Source organism: Petaurus breviceps, unplaced genomic scaffold, assembly GCF_028583685.1.
Source record: "Petaurus breviceps papuanus isolate PSGF00001 unplaced genomic scaffold, PetGlider_PUasm1.0 37, whole genome shotgun sequence".
In the NCBI taxonomy this organism is placed as follows: Eukaryota; Metazoa; Chordata; class Mammalia; order Diprotodontia; family Petauridae; genus Petaurus; species Petaurus breviceps.
Window position 1 is genome coordinate 94,060,111 of NW_027186296.1, and position 20,381 is coordinate 94,080,491.

Sequence of the window (20,381 nt, forward strand, 5' to 3'; positions counted from 1 at the left end):
AACCAGACAAGATTGACGTTTTGAAAATAAAATGCAAATGAAAAGGGAATAAAGATTTGATGAGTTCGCATCTCTCATTTCCTGGGTTGTAAGATGGGAACAGAGTCAGAAGCAGGGATGTTTCAGGTTGAACAGAGCTAGAGGGACGGACAGATGAAGATTTAATTGAACTATTTGTCCTTTGTATTTGCAGCAAGAGTCACGCCCAAAGGATCCAGGAATCATGGCTCTGGGTGAATTCGGTCTCCTCACCTGGCTTCGGGAGAGTCGGCAGTCAAGGAAATTAATACTTCTTATAGTATTTCTTGCTCTCCTCTTGGACAATATGCTGCTCACGGTTGTGGGTAAGTGGAAGCCTCTTTTCTTGACTTCCTTTTAGATGAGAGTCCTAGCTAGCTCCTAGCTACGCTTTTCTGGTAACCTTAACTCTCGAGATTTGCTTCTACACAAATTACAGAAATCGTACACTCATTTCAAAAGCACATGGTTAGAAGCTAGGGCTCCAGGATCCTAGGTTTTTGTTTCTGTTACTGAGACATTATTTGTGGCTTCATTTTCCCTGGTAGCACATCAGCAAATGACTCTCCAGATAAGGAGTAGAACTTATGTTTCCTTTTGATAGTACTTCCCCTCCCCATTTCATTGTGGTGAAAAAGATTTCTGTTGCAAAAGAATAATATCTAAAGTTCTAATCGTCTTCTGGCTTTTAAAAGAGGATGCACTTTATTTTACGGTCTACATTACAACAGTGAGGACAAATAACATTATTCCTCTTTGTCCTCAGCTCCAAAACCCAAAGAGTGAGAATTAAAGTTCTTGTAGGATTCAGTGTGCTGAGCCAGGAGCATTTCCTGACCAGCTTCAAAGGTAATTTTGAGATGATGTCAACTTCGGCCTCAGATTATATTAGATTATCCCAATTTGAAAAATGGAAAACAAGGTCTCCTAAATTAATCCCATTAGCAAAAAGCATCTGATAGGTTTTCTTTTCCCTGAAATGCTCTAATTTTAAATGACTCTAAGTGTCATTTGTAACAGAGGGTTCAATATGAGAAGGTTTCTGTTATCTTAGTTTGCAGACTTTCAGTACGCATCTTCTGAAGAGCAAATAGATTCAGATTCTTGTATGGGAAAGAAGGACAGATGGTGCAGGTCTCTCACTTGCTCTTGGTCATAAATTATCCTGGCTCTTTTATACTGATGTCTTATGTATACTTAACCTGGAACTTCAGTGGGGTCCTGGATGTTGCTTGTACTCTTTGAAACCTTTGGAAGTATGAATTGCCCGGACTACATAATAAATACAAATTCCAAGTTTATGTAATAGAAAGATAGAATAAGCCTGTTGCAAAATTGTTATTTCCTGTGATGTTTTGATGACACATAATGCAATTTAGATTTCTATTTCCTTGTTTCATTTACTTAAATGTCCTTATGGTTGTATACATTCTCTGACTGGAGAAACACTGACAATTCTGGTTAAATATTGACCACAAATTTTGCCATTTAACTAGTCTTCTTGGAAATTATGGCTTATGGTGAACCACCATGAATTAAAAGGCTATGTGGAGAAAGTAAAGGATATAAATTGCCATTCACTTTTTTAACTGTCCCTGAGTAGGTAGAAGTTTAATAGGATAGACTCAATAAGGTGAAGTGGTCCAAACTTCACGAAATTGTTCTTATCACTCAATTTGGAGAGAACTTATTGCCTCTTTTTTTCTCTTTTGCTTATGTTTTTAGTGCCCATCATTCCCAGTTACTTATACAGCATTAAGCATGAAAAAAATGCCACAGAAATACAAACTGCCAAACCAGAAACTGGGCCTCCCACCTTCAGCAGCATCTTCTCCTATTACAACAACTCCACAGTGATCACTGAGAATACCACTACAGCATCTGGACGAAGACAGTCCTATAAAACAGTGACACAGCAGATGATAGTCAATGCAACCAGCATCCCATCTGACTGCCCCAAGGAAGACAAAGACCTGCTCAATGAAAATGTTCAAGTAGGCTTATTATTTGCTTCCAAAGCAACTGTACAGCTCCTCACCAACCCTTTCATAGGGCCAATGACTAACAGGTAGGTCATTCCTTAGCAAAATCATTTGATAGCAACATCTGCCAAGTAATATCTCTCAATCTAACTCTCTACCATCTTCAGTATCTTGCTACTCTGTCCCTTGAAATCTGTTATTCTTTTCATCCATGAGGTATCTTCAATGGAAATCTCAGTAAATGGGCAGTTTGACTGCTGCCATATCCCTCCCTTTACCCCATTGTCTTTTCTCTAATGACAGCTATGGATGCATTCCCATCTTCCTCTTCTTTTCTACTCTACAAAATAACCTTAGGTGATTGTTAAAAGGGAGAGGAATTTTGAACTGTGATCCTGATCTACCTCAATCCTGGGTTTGACCACTGAACAGTTGCAAAAATAGCTTTTGCTTAGTCAACACTGCACAGTAACCACTGGTTGTCTTGAATTTCTGAGTGTCATTTAGCTTTATTTCTTACCCATTTCCCCCACCCTGGCTCCAGACCTCTTTTTGGGAACTTTCTTTTGGATTATATGGCCAACAGGGGGGATTGTTAAAAAAAAAATGACATCCATGAGAGTAGCTTACAGATAACATTTTAAAGGCAACTTTGGGGCTACAGGCAATTCCTTCTATTCCTGCTAATTCCTGCCATTTTACCAGTTGCTAAATCTTGTGTCTAAATGTAGGAAATTAAATGGCAAATTGAGGCAATCATTCAATCCCCATCCCCTTAAAGATAGCCTAAATATTAGGATCCATTATCTGAACATTACTGGCAAAAAAGTGTTTTCTTGAATTAAATTTTCTAGGTAATAAAATCAGCTCTTTACTTCTTATGTGAATTGATAGATTGAGTATTTAGTGAGCAGTTAATATATGTCCAGCATGGCACCAGGTGCTATGGAGTACAAAGTAATAAACTTCACTTACAAGGAATTTATAATTTGGGAGGAGGGGGTGTGATGAGACTCAGTTTCCTCATCTGTAAAATGAGAGGGGTTAGATTAGATGACCTCTAATGTCTCTTCCTGTCCTAATAATCCATGATTCTAGCAAGATACATACATATGACACAGGGAATTAACAAGACAGCATTATATGCATACATTTATGGTCAAATACATATGTAGTCATACATTCAACATTTTAAAACTGCTTCCAAAAGGTCTCAATTGTCCTGTTTGATTAAGGAGTAGAATAGTATATAATAAACAGATATTTGTCAGAGAGGTAGAGATCTGGATAAACCATTTATCATTTGTGTGACTGAGCAACTACTTAACCTCTCTGAACCTCAGTGTCCTTATATACAAACTCAGAGCATCCTTCTATTGTGCATGGCCTCTAATATCTCCAATTCAAACTGTGATCTTTTGAGCCTAATGTGAATTGGAGTCATTATGGAAGACTCTACTGAGGATGGAGGTCTTGAGCTGGGCCACTGAAGGAGGCATAGGGAGGGAGAATGATGGAGGGAATTCTATATGGCAGTAACAATGTGAACAAAGGCACAGAGGAGGAAATAAGTATGGTGGGAAATGGGTAGGGTTGAGTGAAGGAGAGCTGTCTTACTGGGGGGATGGGTCATTTGGGGAACAGCGAGAAATAAGGAACAGGTAGTTGGGGCCAGGTTCTGGAAGGTCTGGAAAACTAAGCAGAAAAATTTATATACAAACGGGCAGGTAGTGGGGCATCCTTACAAATTCTTGATCAGAGCAGTGACATGAGCAGAGAAAGGTTAAGAATATTAATATTAAGAAATATTAAGTCCATAGAAGAGGACAGAATGGATTGGAACTGGGGAGACTAGGTAGCCCAATAATGCAGAAGGTAAGGAGATGTACTAGAGTGGTAGCATTAGGAATGAAGAAGGGATGAAATGGAAGTACCCAGACTGCCTGTGAAAGAGTACAAGATCATCTAAAGAAATGGTCTCCAAACTTTTTGATCACACACTCTTATTAGTGAAAACAATAAATATGAGTATTTATTTACAAAGTATACAATACATGTTCCATTGTACTAACAGTCATGTAAATTAAGAACTTGCCCCAGAATAAAAATGAAAAAGAGAAAGTTGAAATAACATTTTATTGATTAATAATACAAACCTTCTTTTGTTCTCACTAAAATACTATTAATAATGATATTTTAGTGAAAGCAACATGATTGAATATGCTTCACTCTTTTTTTAAAATTTTGGTTTAATATTTTTTGTTACAGTGATTCAAAGATCTGGTTCTAAGTTTAGTTTATTACAATATTTGATATTGATGGTTTTCATAGATGAAAAAAGATCTGTCACAAAGATACTTAGTTCTAAAAGGAAGAAGTGAATTGTTGCCTGTTACTAAATCATGATATTTAGTTTTTCAATCTTATCCACCAATTAATGGCAAGATTTTCATTGAAATTCACCTAGGAAATTTCCATCTTCTTTGATGTTTATCAGTTGTTGCAAACTTATCAGAATATGTCGACTTTCTATATTTTAACAAATGAATTCAAAACTCATTGAAAAACTCTTTTATTTGTGAGGTTTTTAACCAGGTCGCGAATTTTGCTCCCAGGTTTTTATAGGTAGATATGAGAGATGTGAGTGTTGATAGGTGACCTGTGTCATTTTCAGCATCCCAAAGAGAAGAGAGTAAGTATTGCAGAAGAACATAGTCCACAGTGTCACACATAGCACTGGTCAAGAAGGAGGAGGGTTGAAAAAAAGACTGGGAGATTTGGCAGTTGAGAGATCTTTGAAGAAAGCAGTTTTGACTGAGGGAGGAATAAGGAGGAAATTGTTAACCTGGAAGACTGGAAGGCTGAGGGTACCCTCCATGGAAATAGAAAAGTTCAAAAGAAAGATGGTGTTTGGGGCAAAAATAATCCATGGCCCTTTTCCAACACCTCCTGCAGAAGCCACAAGTCAAAAAGAGTGAAAGACAATGTAAGAGTAAAGGGCAGGGAGTCTGCATGGGTATTTGGGCTGAAGTTGTTATAAGAATCCTAAGAGGTTCATAGGGCAACTAGGTGGTGCAGTGGATACCAGGTCTAGAGTCCAGAAGAATCATCTTCCTGAGTTCAAATCTGGCCTCAGACACTTACTAACTGTGTGATCCCGTGCAAATTTCTTAATTCTGTTTGCTTCAGTTCCTCATCTTTAAAATGAGCTGAAGCAGGAAATGGCAAACTACTTCAGTGTCTTTGCCAAGCAAACCCCAAATGGGGTCACAAAGAGTTGGACATGAATGAAAAACAACTCAACAGCAACAAAGGGATTCATGCCAGGGGAAAGGCTGGACACAATCCATCTTCCCAACCTTTGACTGGTTGACCACACGTACACTATGAGGTCATGCCCAGTCAGGAGGACTTAATGCACATTTATAACTTGTCTCCATTAGTGTCCTAGACTCCTAAGTGGCAGACTGCAAGGTCATATTAAAGCTATGATAATGTCCCCGAACCACATCCTGCCCCTATTCTTGTTAATTAGTCAGAAAACTATTTTTAGATGGCAGGGAACAAAATATACTTGCAAAATTAATCCAAGGCTGGTTTGAGATTATGAGCCTACCGAGGAGTACCATTATAAATACAGCGACACAATTTTTTTTTGTCAGCGAAAGAAAAATCAAACAAACTTAACCAGTCATGGTTTCAAAAACGTTTGTGTCTCGATGTGTGGGAAGACCGAGTAGGAACACTCCTCAAAGATACATCTAATATAATTATAGAAAACTGCTCAGGGTTTTGTGTTCTGAGAAGGCCAAAAGCTCATCTAGCACACAGCAAAGTGGAAGGCATTATCATAATAATGCCCTTGCCAGACACCTGATGGGAGCAGTGGTAAAGCACCATGCGGTAGGTACTAGGAAACTCAGGGATTGAAATGATTGAAGCATCACAGTTCTCCAAATGCAAAAGGGAGATGAAGGAGCTTTTTAAGGAGTATGGCTCATGTTGTAATGTTTTGCTTTTGTCAAGGGAAGAAGCTTGTTTAAACACAGTGGCTTTTTCACTACCAAACATTCAGTATGAGACTAATGCTGTAGTTGCCCAAGGCTGAAGTTTTACACACACACACACACACACACACACACACACACACACACCATTTTTGCATGTTTCTGTGCATGTACACATGTAGACCTATGCATAAATACATTGTGCACATGTGTATACATGTGTATTGTACGTACATACATGCATGTACACACCCTTTTCTGGAGAGAAGCCTTGTTTTACTTTGCTACCTTTAAAATGTAGGATTAACCAGTCAATCAATTAGCACGCATTTATGAAGTACCTACTATATACACATCAGGTACTCTTCTGGTTGATGAGGGATACAAAGACAAAAATAAAAACAGCTCTTGCCCTCTAGGAGCTTACATTCTATCAGAGGAGACAACACATAGATATGTAAATATAAGCAGAATTTTTAAAAGACGATTTTTGTAGGGGGTGGGGTGATAGTAAAAGAAGCTCTGGCAGCTAAAGGAATTAAGGAGGGCTTCATGTAGAAGGTGGCACAGCTAGATGGCACAATGAAGAGAATGCTGGACCTGGAATTAATAAGACTTGAGATAAAATCTGACCTCAGCTACTTACTTGCTGTAAGTGACCTTGGGCAAGTCACTTGTTCTGTTTGCCCAAATTTCTCAATCGCTAAAATAGTGATAATAATACCACCTACTTCCCAGAGTTGTTATGAGAATAAAGTGAGATAATATTCATACAGTTCTTTGCAAATCTTAATATGATATAGAAATGCTAGCATTTTTATTATTATTCCCATTATCCAGGAGTAGTTCATAGAATCCTAGACTTGGGGTGGAAAGGGATTGAGACAATTTGCTGTATTCCCTTCTTGAACTTTACAACATCCTCAAGTTGCCAAGAAACCACTGCCTCGAACCCCTCCCATGGTAGGAAATTTTCTACTTCTAGAAGTAGTGCATTTCATTGACATGATTTTCCTCCAACAAAATTTTTTTATGCCAGACCAGTTTCCTTCAGACATCCAACATCTCTGGAGATTGTGTCCCTCTTCTAAAACCATGTGTGTGCTCAGGGATCATAGGATGTCAGAATAATAAATATAGACCCAGGAAGGACCTCAGATGCCATCACAATGGTGTAAAATCCAATAGAAATGACCCCTGTAAGGCCACATATCGACTTAGGAAAGCACAAATTAAAATTTTATGTTGTATTGTATTTCTATTTATTTTCTTACACATTTGCCAATCACATTTTAATATGGTTCCAGCAACACTCAAGCCCAGAGTTTCTCACTCAGGATTTATTCAGGTAGGTAATGCTTACTCCCTACACCTAACATCCTTCCCCTCCCTCTACGTACTAGTCCAACCTTCCATTTGACAGATGATAAAACTAAGGCCTTGAGAGGGCAAGTGTCTTGCCTGTAGTGAAAAAAAAAAAAACTATTGTCTGCAGATATGGTAATCATCATCATCATCACAACAATAATAATAATGCTGCTTATAAAATATCCAGACAACAGCCCAAGAAGTTAGGTGCTATTATTATCTCCATTTTATTTACAAAAAATGGAGGCAGATAAGGGGTTAAGTAGCTTGTCCAGGGCATACAACCAGTAAGCTTCTGAGATGGAATGCGAACTTAGGTCCAGCACTCTACTCGCCATGTTGCCTAGCTACTTGGGTATTAGGAACTGGGGCTTCGGGACTGTCTTTTTCCCACTATACCATGCTACCTTTCACTTTCCTTACTCTCCTCACTGTGGTGTGTATTTGTCCTCTTTGCTATCACGAGCTACTTTTCTGCTCCTGAGTAGGGTTCTCTCTATTTGTACCAGGTTGAATTGAATAAAATCAAGACAGGTTGTACCAGGTTGAATTGAATAAAATCAGCGCAGGATATTTCTTGTTGGTCACAATTTTTTTTATTATAAATTTTGGCTAGCCTAAATGAAAAGATTCCTAGATATTATGGGGAAAATGAGGTTTGGTGGCAAGATGAACAATACATATTCAACCATTTTCTGCCATTAATTGATGTACTATGTGAAGCAAAATACTCAGTTTAGAAGAATGTTAGAACCAGAGGGTTATAAAATTAAAAGATAGAAAGTCCTTAGAAATCATTTAGAACTGGGATTTGAGCCTTTTTTTGTGTGTCTCATAAAGTCGTGGGAGTCAAATGAAGACCATCGACCCCTTCTTAAAATGATGGCTTTTAGGTCAAATATAGAGGATGGCAAAGTAAGCCAATTGAAAATTATCAACATGTTAAATAAGTTTGCCGACTCCAGATTAAAAACCCACCCTGTTCATTTTTCAGATGTGGAAAATTTAACCTATAGAGTTGAAGAGAATTGTCCAAAGTCCTTGGTCTAGACCTATGATTTCAGTGTAGGGAACTCTTAGGGAAGAGATTTCCTCTACCAAGGCAACTGTTTTTCAATTTATAATTTAACAGAGTTAGCTGGGACATTGAGCGACTGAATGACTTACTTAGGGGTCCCACACACAGCCAGTATGTGAATGGGCATGATGAAATGTCCAGATTTGAAATGTGACAGCCTTCTCTTTTTGTCATATGCAATGGGAGTAGGTTCAAAAATAATCCTTGACCCCACCAAAGCCTGGTCATTTGAATTCTATTTCTGAGGGACAAGGAGGTTCACAGCAGGTTTCATTCAACTAGCATACAATAGTGAGTTTATGTATGGTGAGTTTTTCAGTGTTCATTCACAAAGGTGAATTTTCTGAATAAAAATGCAGAAAAACAAATTCTTGCTGAGACAGTGTAAAAAATCTCCTTTCTGTCTTTTCATACTAAATCAAGTTGTTATTGTCAGAAGTGGTGGGAGTGGTGAATAGAGCAGATTTCATTTAATAAGTGTGAGGGTCAATATTGACAGGATTTTTAAAATGGGAATATACAAAGTAACTAGGTTCAGTTTGATTTCTCATTTTTTTCCAGTAATGAGGCATCTTCTCCAACATTATCTTACATTTGTCACTGTCTCCAAGTTCTGCTTTTACCAAATCAATATAAGTGATGGGTTATGATCCTAGGTCCGTGCTAAGTAATAATCCATAGTTTTCTCGCATAACTTGAAATCCAGGTGTTTTTCCAGAAAATTACACAATGTGCCTTCAAAAGGAAGCTTCAGAGCTCACCCACTCTGACCTTTGATTTTATCTATGGGGAATAATAAGACCTGAATTAGGGAAATGACTTGCCAGTAGAAAGCAAATGTTAGAACCAGGACTAGACCAAAGCGCTCCTGACTTCTGATCCAGTGATTTATACACCCCAAACACTGTCTCATTTTAGCTAACATCAGGCTAACACAAACAAACTTATCTAAAACAATCTTGTACTTACCATATAGAGCTTTTCTAATTACTGTCAGTTGGTCTGAAGTGAGCTTTCTGGTAATAAGCAGTGACCTTTTCAATTTCTCAGTTGGCATGAAGAGCAGCTGTTTGGGGAAAGACTCTCCAGTTGGAGATATTAACTAAGTACACAGAAAATGGTCCAGTCTTGGGAAGTCAGAATAGAATGGTCAGAGGAGTGTGGTGTTCTTGTCACACTGAACTATCAAGATAATGTATTTTAGAGAACGAGGAAAGTGTTAACAGAAGAAGCAATCTACACTACAGGGACCTGTAGGACACTTGATGTGTCACTTGAAAAAAAAACGGATATGAGGAAATATGGATTTATTATGCGAACAACTAACGAGCTTGTAATTAGTCTTTTCATAATAGGAGTGGGGGAAAAGTTACAACAGGATTGCCTCCAAGAGCAAGCTTCCTTGGTGCATTTCCAGGTTGATTTACAGAAATTCATTTCATATGCTACCTGTTTGCATGTTAATTTTTACAACATGAGATACACCTGTGCTCTCTTGGGAGAGAATTGGGATTAAGAGCATACTTTGAGGACATTTAGCCTACCTTTAGAACCTTCATGTGATGGAGGCTAATCAGTCACATTATAGCAAGGTTTCAACATTTATTTTTATTGCCCTCCATGAACTAAGCTAATGGTAAATAAAAGCAGTGAAGGAAGTAGGCTACATCTCCTGGATACCCTTCCACAGAAATACCACATCAACAATAGTCTGATAGATTGACTTATGACTGTCAGCCTGTGTGATAGGAGTGACATTCTTTTCTAGGATGACCAAGATGTGACAGTACACATCCATAGGCCTCAATGAGTCATTGGCTTCTAGTGTAATTGTGTTAATAAGCATCTTCCTCACCAGCCAGTCCCCAGTACTGGATTCATTGGGTCCCTGGCTCTAAGCAATTGATATACAGATACTTCCTGTCTTTCAGGCTAATTTTAGGCACTTTTAGCCTCAAGTTGAAGGTTTTGTCATGTGAAGAGTCTTTTGGATTTAGACTGGATCTTGTGGTTAGCTCACAGTTGGTCTAGAATTGGGATTCTTAATCTGGGGTCCATGGACTCTCCGAGGGACTGTGGATAGATTTCAGAGGTTATATATCATCTATATCTATATTTTATCTATCTACACACATACATATATACATGTTTCATATATATTATATAAATATGTTATATATATTTCACATGTATGTGACAATAGATATTGATAGAAATAATATATATGAATACATCAATATACTCCATATATAATATAAAATTTCATATTCTATGTTTATTTAGATGGGAAATTTTTCATTTTTATTTTCACTAATTTCTAACTAAAACTTAGTATTTCCTTCAGTTATTAATGTAGGCAACAAAACATTCTTTTTTTTGCATTTTATTTTTATTTTTTTAAATTTAAATGCTTTATTAACTGCTGATTTACATCATTCGTTTCCGCCAGATTTTGAGTTACAAATTTTCTCCCCGTTTTTCCCCCACCCATCCCCCCAAAACAGCAGTCCCACAGGATATCCCCACCTCCAATCTGCTTTCTCCCATATTTTCTCCCATACCCGTTTCAACTTTTCCAGTGGATTCTATGCCTCAGTGCCTGTATATCTTTTTTCTTAATTACATGTAAGATGGTATTATGGTATTAATAATAGTATGTATACACACACACACACACACACACATATATATATATATATATATTTGAATATTTGATTTTAAAACTTTCAATTCCAGATTCATTCCCTTCCCCCCCCTGCCACCCACCCCCACTGGGGGGAAAAGCAGTTCAGTATAGGTTGTACATGTGTGGCTAATGCAAAACAATAACATAGTAGATGTATTGTAAAAGACTGACTATATTTCCCTCCCTCCTATCCAACCTCACATTTGTTCTATTCTCTACTTTGATCCTGTCCCTTTTCAAAAGTGGGTGCTTCCAACTTCCCTCCCCCCCAGCCTGCCCTCCCTTCCATCATCCCCCCTCACATCCCCTTCCCCCACTATTCTCCTGGAGGGTGAGATCCCCTATTTAGTGTGTATTTCCCTCCCTTCTCAAGCCAGATTCAATAGGAATAAGGTTGACCTATTCCCTTTTGCCTTCCTATTCTTCCCCTCCATTGTAACCATTTTCCCTTGCCTCTTCTGTATGAGATAGTTTGCCCTACTCTGTCTCTCCCTATCTCCTCTCATTATATTCCTCTCACCTCTTAATTTCACCTTTTAAGTATCATCCCTTCCTGTTAAATTGGTCCTGTGCCCTCTATCTATGTATACCTGTAAACGTATATACACACATTCACATATGTATTCATATGCCCGCATACCCTCATATAAAGACATATATATATATATTTCTAATCCCTTCAACTACTGAGAAAAGTTTCATAGGTTACAATTATTGTTTTTCCATGTAGGAATGTTAATAGTTCAACTTTGGCCAGGTGGCTCAGCGAGCAAGAGCACCGGCCCCAGTGCCGGGACAACCCAGATCAAATCCGGGCCCAGACACTCAGCACCACACCCAGAAACAACAACCGGCCATGCAACCCCGAGCAAGCCACTCAACCCCAATTGCTTAAAAAAAAAATAGTTCAACTTTGATAAGTTCCTTATGATTTCTTTTCCCTGTTTACCTTCTCATGCTTCTCTTGCTTCTTGTATCTGAATGTCAAATTTTCTATTCAACTCTGGTTTTTTCAGCAAGAATGCTTGAAAGTCCTGTATTCCACTGAATGACCATATTTTCCCCTGAAACACGATACTCAGTTGCAACAAAACATTCTTGAGAGAAAGGGGCCCATAGACTTCATCAAATGGGTTCTTAAGCAGGTTAAGAAATCCCAGTACAGAAAAAGAAATTCCCTTCCCCATTCAAAAAAGAAGTAAAAGGGGAGAGAGTCAGAGATGGCCAGTCATAGCCAAGAATCATAGCACAGGTCTGTATAATCGGAAATAATCAGCTTGTTCTGAGATTCTTGAAAAGGGCAAAGGGAAATATGGCATGAGCAAGTATGAGAAAAGAGATTCAGATTTTTGTTTAAATGCCAAAGTTTATTAGCATTTGATAAAATTGTCAGACACCAAAGACCATTGAATATTGGAAGGAGGAAAGTATTAGGGGTTTGTATGTGTGTGCATTTAAAAACATTTTTATCTACTTGGACTAACATCTATAAAAATAGGTTGTAAGAACCAGAAGGGTCTTATTCTATGCTTCTTATTTCATTGATATGGAAATAGGCTCTAAGGCATGTTAATGACCTCCCCAAGGTCATAAATTAGTAAATGGCAGAATCAGGACTAAAACTCAGTTTATCTCTTAAAAAAATTTATTGGAATCTTTTGTTTTTACATCACCTATATTTCACTTGGAAACTCCCCCCCCCAACCCCTTTTAGAAAGCTATCTTTTATGCAGGAATTTTTTTTTTGGAGGGGGAAGGTAGGGCAATCAGGGTTAAGTGACTTGCCCAAGGCCACACAGCTAGTTTTCCTGTTAAGTGTCTGAGGCTGGATTTGAACTCAGGTCCTCCTGACTCCAGGGCTGTGCTCTATTCACTGTGCCACTTAGCCACCCCAAATTTCCATCAAGTTTGTAAGGCTTCTAGTACAATCCTCCCAACAAATGGAAAGGTTCAGTATCAGTTAACTGATGGTCAATTCTTTGGCCATGGAAACCAGTAAAGGAAAGAGTTGCAAAATAGTCCTTACTTCTATAGAATAGCAGTGGCAGAGGACAGCAAACAGGGCAGTGTGCTAAGAATCATAACCTTTTAAATTCATCTATAAACATTAACTTATCTGTTATTACTCTAAATGTACTATTCAAATCCAGTAACCAATAAATAAATTCCTCCAGGCACTGGAGGAATTGAATTCTATCAATTTTGATATCCTTAGAAGACAAAAGGAAATTGTAAATAAATGAAAGGATGAGTCATAGGTTCTGGTTACTTATGTGGAAATCATTTTTAAATCTTCTGTCTGTGTATTTTCAGGTTCCCAAAGATCAAAAATCAATATTAAATTAGAGGAAAGGACATGAGCATAGGGTACAAAACTCAGACAAATCCAAAATAGCCTGTTAAGATAATTAGTTGAAACTGAAAAATGGGAAATGGACAAAACAAAAGATATTGACACAGCCTGTTATCATTTCTTAAGAAAAGTTTAGCCATTATATTTCCCTTTCCACAACAATGATACCAAAAGAGCCTCAAATACCTCAGTCAGAAGATATCTGATCTCTGTCAGGCAGAAAGAGATGGCAGCCCATAAGGGAAATACTGGATACTGGTTTAGGGTATAAGTTCATTTATAATCTCTTACAGAAGGAGGATGGCATAATACTAATATATATAATACATATAGAAAACATTTTTTTTAAAGCAGTATAAGGGATGTTATCCCGAGAATAGCCAAGGTGAAACTAGATGCAGAACACCAAAATAAAATTTTAAATGGGAAAGATTTATTAAGATTTTAATAACAAATTTGTCTAGTCATTACGAGCTAACATCATAATCCCCAAGGTGCTCCATAAAGTAGTAGAATTGCACTAAAGAAAACAAAGGGAAAAGCAACCAAACCAGATCAATTATACACAAAATATATACAGCTATGCTGTAAATGACACATTTTTGAAGGGATTGAGAGATCAGTTCTCAAAGTATCTGAAATAAGGGAGGATGCCAAAGTTCTGGGAAAATATTGGATGTTATTGTTGCCAAAAAAAGAGAGATTCAAAGAATACCAATTGATATTGATTCATATGCTAACTTACCATACAAAATTTTTATGAGAATAATCTACACAAGCATTGAAGACATACTTGATGAGGATATGGGAAGGAAGTAGATAGGCTTCTAGACAAATGATATTCTATAGCAAGCAATGGTTTTAGTCATGCAATTGATTGAAAGATAATGAAATAATGAAAAGGCATTTTATTCAAAGAGCAAAATGCTTCCTTAAAGGCTTTCATTTGATAAGATGTCTTCCATGCATATTTTAAAGTAAACAAAGTTATTTGAAAGATACAAAGATAGAGAATTTTGTTTCACAACCCTCTGATTATTAATATAAAATGAGACCTAATACAGGAAGATGGGTCCTCAACAAAGGTCCTTTCTGTCAACATGAAGGATGCCCATTATAGAGTCAAAATAGAAGGAAGGAATTCATTCCTAACCTGGGGCCCATGATTTTGTTTTTAAAATATTTTCATAACTTTTTCAACATAATTGGTTTCATTTGTAATCCCATGTGTTTTATGCATTTAAAAACATTATTCTTAGAACAGGCCCATAGGTTGCCAAAGGGGTTCATACACAAAAGTTTAAGGACTTCTGCTATAAATGATGAAGTCCTTCAGATTCTTTGTTTGCATTGTACTGGTTGCATCAGATCCCTGAACGTTGTACAGCCTCCTACACAAATCCTATAATCATTTAAAATAGTTCAGTATATGTACCCGTGGTACAAAAATCAAGTAGATAAAGAATGGCTACTGTTCAGGCAGTTGGACAGATGAACCATAGAGCTTCTCTTGCCTACCTTACCTATTGATGACGAGCTGAATGGGGAATTGATCAGGAATAGAGGATGAATTGCTTTTGGAAAACTGCATAATTCTTTTGATGACTCCAAGCTTCTCCCTGAAGTAAAGGCCCATCTTCTTAATATCTTTAGATAATTCTTTATGGTTCTAAGTCATTGAATGCACAGTCCCCAAAGAATTTAAGTCAGTCACCCAAGGACAGTAGATAAGTTTATGGTATGGGCCAATGGGCATATGTTGCCAACTAAAAATTGAGCAAAAGAAACATAAAGAATGCCCAGAGAGGTGTATGACTAGAAAAGAAGGTAGGAAGAGAAAAGAGATATTTTTTAACCTAAGTGTAAGACTTAACATTTAACCCTAGTAAATTTCATCTCATTAGATTTGATTCAGTGTTCTAACTTTCTAAGATCCTTTTGAATACTGAGCCTAGATTCATTATTATAATAAATGAGTGAATGATAATTATTCATTATACTTAAGGTAAGTTGAAAATTATTAGCTACTTCGATTTTGGGAGACAGGTGGGAGAATAGAGGAGAGTCAGAGCAGCTAGATGGAACAGTGAATAGAGCACTGGCCCTGGAGTCAAGAGGACCTGAGTTCAAATGTGACCTCAGAAACTTAACACTTATTATCTGACCTTGGGCAAGTCACAACCCCAACTGCCCTGCCTTCCCCCCTCCAAAAAGACAAAAAAAAAGGGAGAAGGGAGGAGAGAGAAAAAGAATGGGAGGAAGGGAGGGAGAAACTATAAAACAATAAAAACCATTATTAATATTTTTACAAGATGAAAGGGCACAGATAAGCTGTGATTTTTCTTGTGAGAGGGACTTCCCAAATTAAGGAAAGCATAAACCCATTAAAGTATCAAAATGTGGTCAACCAGCATTACTGATGCTGAAATACAAATAGGCAACCTAGAATAAGGTAAAGCAAAGTTGGATTATTGGGGATTTTTGAAGGAAAGGAATAGACCATTCTGCCATGGTGAACAATGTGCTTTTGAAACTAGTGCTATCCATCAGACTTTAGCCTACTTAGGGGAGCGCAGATGTTTCATTTGGTTACAGAAATGAAGGATGCCTTAGGGGTTCAGAGGGTTTGAACAACCAAAATAAAGGATTAGTGGAATTGGAATTATACCACTAATTCCAATGGCTTTGAAAAATATATTTGCCCTCCAGCCACTGGATTTTCCAAGCAGGATGCTGAAAAGAAAGAAGAGTTTATTTTGTTTTGTGGAGCCAGAGGCAATTTCAGCCCTCACATATCCAACCATTCTTGCTACATATCCCTAGTTAGATGGTAATATGCTGTATAAAGGCATGCTATAGTCTCTGATCCACCCTCAAGGTCTTTGCTGAACTGTTGAAGTCAACCAGCAGAGAAACTGGTGGCAATTTTAACGTGAGAAATGCTTCTTTGTCACTGTGGATACCAGCCCAGAACCCTGGATACAGACAACAAGTTTTGGATACTTGGATGTGGGTTCACAGGTATTGGGGGGAGGGAGGAATAAATGTATTTAAATATTAAATTTAATTTTTTCAATTAAAACCCATTTTTCTCCCTCTTGTCCACCCTTCATCCCATTGAGGCGGGGGAAGACTCTTGAAACAAGCATATATAGCCAAGTAAAACAAATTCCACCTTTAGTCATGGCTAGATGGCCATGTTGAGGTTGGGGTTTATGGGTGCACAATACCCCAAAATACCGACATGACAGGTCCTGCCGAATGAATTCGACTCAAGCCATCTCTCAGCTGAAGTAAAACAAAGTTTATTATAGATTCACAATATTCAGTAAACTCTTAATAAGGAGTCTAAGTATTTGTGCACTTGTGTTGACAAGTGGGCCAGAACAATGTGACACAGACTTGAGTCTGCGCTAGATTGAATCTGACCACCTTCATGGAGGCAAGATGAATCTTATATACAGAGAGATTGTGGGAGGAATCTAGGGGTGGTGTAGAGGAGGGGTTTGGGGAGAGTCTTGAGAAAGAGTCTAAGGAGGATCTTGATGGGACTGGGGTCAGACTCCAGGAACCAAGAGAATGGGATTTTGATGGGATCAAGGGTGGGAAACAGATAATGGAAGGTTAGGCTAGGTTAAGGGTAACAGAGATTCAGATCAAGGGGGAAGATTCAAGGAGGTTCCCAGAGCCCATACTCCAATCATGTCTGGTCCCTCCCTGACAGGAAGGGGATAGCATACTTTATCATCTGTCTTCTAGAATAATGATAGATCATTGCATTAATCAACATTCTTAAGGCTGTCAGTGGGGCACCTAGGTAGTATGGTAGATAGAGTGCCAGGACTGGAGTCTGAAAGATTCATCTTCAAGAGTTCAAATCTGGTCTCAGACATGAGAAAGTCATTAACATTATTTGCTTCAGTTTCCTGATTTATAAAATGAATTGTTGAAGGGGGCGATGTACTCTAGTATCTTTGTCAAGAAAACCCCAAAAGGGCTCATGAAGAGTCTGATATAACTGAACAACATAAAAGGATTTTAGAGTCGTTTGTATTTATTATGTTGTATGTTCTCCTGCTTCTGCTCAATTCAATCTGCATCAGTTCATACAAGAGCTCTCAGGTGTTCTCTGAAACCATTCCCTTTATCATTTCTTATAGCACAATAATATTCTGTTACATGCATACACCAGCCATTCCCCAGTAGATGGGTATCTACTTAGTTTCCAGGTTTTTGCTACAAAAACAAAAAAGAGCTGCTACAAATATTTTTGTACATGTGGACCTTTTTGGTCTTTCTTTGATCTCTGAGGTATAGGCCTATGGTGGATGAAAAGCTGTGTCTGAGGTGCATGAACCTCAGACTATGTAGAACCTCAGAGCTATTTTAAGTTGTATTTCTCTAAGTATTAGTGAAATAAAACATTTTTTTTTTCATATGGCTATTGGTAGCTTGGATTTTTTTCCTTAGAAAGCTTGACTGTTCATATTCTTTATCGATTGGGAAATGGTTCTTATTCCTGTAGATTTAGTCTATTCTTTATATATATCTTTGAAAGAGACACTTACCAAGTAAATGATGAAAAGATTTTTTTCCCTTCTAGTTTTAGCTGCATTCATGTGTGTGTGTGTGTGTGTGTGTGTGTGTGTGTGTGTTTTAAAAAAATTCTAATTTTATGTACTAAAAATGGTTTGCTTTCTCCTCTGTGATCCTCTCTTTCCCTTGTTTGGTTAGGAATTCTTCTCCCATCCATAGATCTGACAGGTAATTTCTTCCTTGCTCCTCTAATTTATTTATAAAATCATATTTTATGTCTATGTCATGTAGCAATTTGGACCTTATCTTGGTGTGTGGCACGAGACACTGGTTGATCTATAACTAGTTTCTACCAGATTGCTTCCTAGTTGTCACAGCAGTTTTTGTTAGACCCCGAGTGTGACCCTTGTAGGGCAGGCCTAATCTGTGCCACTGATTGACACATCTGTGTCCTAACCAGTACCAAATCATTTTGATGATTACTACTTTCTAATATAGTTTGAGATCTGATATTGCTAGGCTCCCTACTTTCTCATTTTTCATTATTTCCCTTGAGAGTCTTGACCTTTTATTCCTACAGATGAATTTTATTATTTTTTCATGATATATTCCATACATATTTGCTAAATTTAATTGAATCCATGGAAAAAGACAAGGCTTAAAAAAAATTTAATCTCCAGGTTACAGCTGGCTTCTAGAAGAGTTGCCCTGTCCATTAGAATGAAGGGATATATCCTACTTCCTTTGTTCTTTTCACCTCCATCCCACAGCGTGTCAGTTCTGAGGTCTGCTCTGCCTCTGGCTATAGGAGTTGCTGTTGTTTGTCCTTTGTCCTTGAAGAGGACCAGAACATTAGGGAGGTGTGTCATGACATGCAAGTGAATTGAATTTAAGCAAGGGAGGGCTGTGTAAAGTCATCAACCTCACTTTCTTTCTGGAGCTATCTGGGTCCAGTGGCCAGGTATGGATCAGTATGACTGGAGACGGCCCTGGATGCAGTGGGAGACATTGGTCTTTTTAAGCTAAGATCTTTAACAGGCTTATGTTTGATTGAGGCAATGCCTTTTCAGTGATTAAGATTAGGTAAGAAATGAGGCAGAGAATGGCTTCTTTACCTAGTTAAAAAAAATCAAGCTGGGCTATTGGGGACAGAAGGAAGAGAGAGACACAGAGAGACAGACAGAGAGAGAGACAGAGAGAGAGAGAGAGAAAGACAGAGAGAGAGAGAGACAGACAGAGAGAGAGAGAGAGACAGAGAGAGAGAGAGAGAGAGAGACAGAGAGAGACAGAGACAGAGAGAGAGACAGAGAGAGACAGAGAGAGAGACAGAGAGAGACAGAGAGAGAGACAGAGAGAGAGAGAGAGAGAGAGAGAGAGAGAGAGAGAGAGAGAGAGAGAGAGGTAAAAATGTAAAACATGGAACAGAGAAATTCAGTCCAATGATAGGATTGCAGACTTGGAGGGGGGGGAGGGAAACCTTGGAGATAATCTAGTTCAACCCCCTAATTTTACAGACGGTAAAATAAAGGCCCAGGGAATTGAAAAGACTTCCCCAAGGTCACACAGGTAGTAGACAACAAAGCTGAGATTTTAATCCAGACCCTCTGACTCCAAATTCTTTGTACCACATTGCCTCCTAAATTCGGTAAAGCCAAGTTGCCATTTGAAAGTTCAGGGTAGCATCCCAAGGGGAATTAAATTCAATAAAAATTTGTTAAACATTAACTATAGGCAAAGCCTCTTCTTGGAACTTCAAAGATAAGGAAGCTATCAACTCTGCCCTCAAGGAGTTTACTGTCCAGTAAGGGAGATAAGACTGTGCACAGCTATGACAAATGAGTTTATGCTAAGTAAGAGGAGACACAGAGTCCTCTGAAAGCAGATGGGCTTGGGGGATCACTTGTAGTTAGTTGGTGGGGAAGAGTGAAGGCTTTATTGAATGAAGCTGGTATAATTTGAATTGGACCTTAAAGAATGGGTAGCATATTGGTGAGCAGAGAAGGGAGGTGGCAAGCAGTTAAAGGGAAATGCCAAGTAGTACAAGGAACAGACTTAGTAAAGGAGGGGTATCATGGGTCACACAATGGGCACTTTGACACACACATAACCACAATGCAAAACAACATCTAAATAGCCAAGAGAAATATATTCCTCTACTTTACATGGTTGATTCCTTTAAGGAGCAGAGAGGCAACAAAGTAGTGTATAGGGCACTGTGCTTTAAGTCAGGAAGAGCTGGGTTCAAATCCTGCCTCATACACTTGTGAGCCTTGGGACTCTGGGCAAGTTACTTAACCTTGCTGCGCTCCAACTTCTTTATCTGACTTGATGGTCTTCCAAGGTTCCTTCTATC

General features: G+C 38.2%; 1 protein-coding gene across 1 annotated transcript in view; it reads left to right on the top strand.

Annotated features, from left to right (window-relative positions):
• Window positions 1-197: 197 nt before the first annotated feature.
• The window catches only part of SLC18A2 (solute carrier family 18 member A2), a 43,930-nt gene continuing 23,746 nt past the window's right edge, over window positions 198-20,381 (top strand). The window contains exons 1-2 of the mRNA XM_069099046.1: window positions 198-344; window positions 1,744-2,086. Coding sequence (XP_068955147.1) covers window positions 224-344; window positions 1,744-2,086 — 464 coding nt within the window. The 5' untranslated portion in view covers window positions 198-223. The remainder of the gene's footprint in view (window positions 345-1,743; window positions 2,087-20,381) is intronic.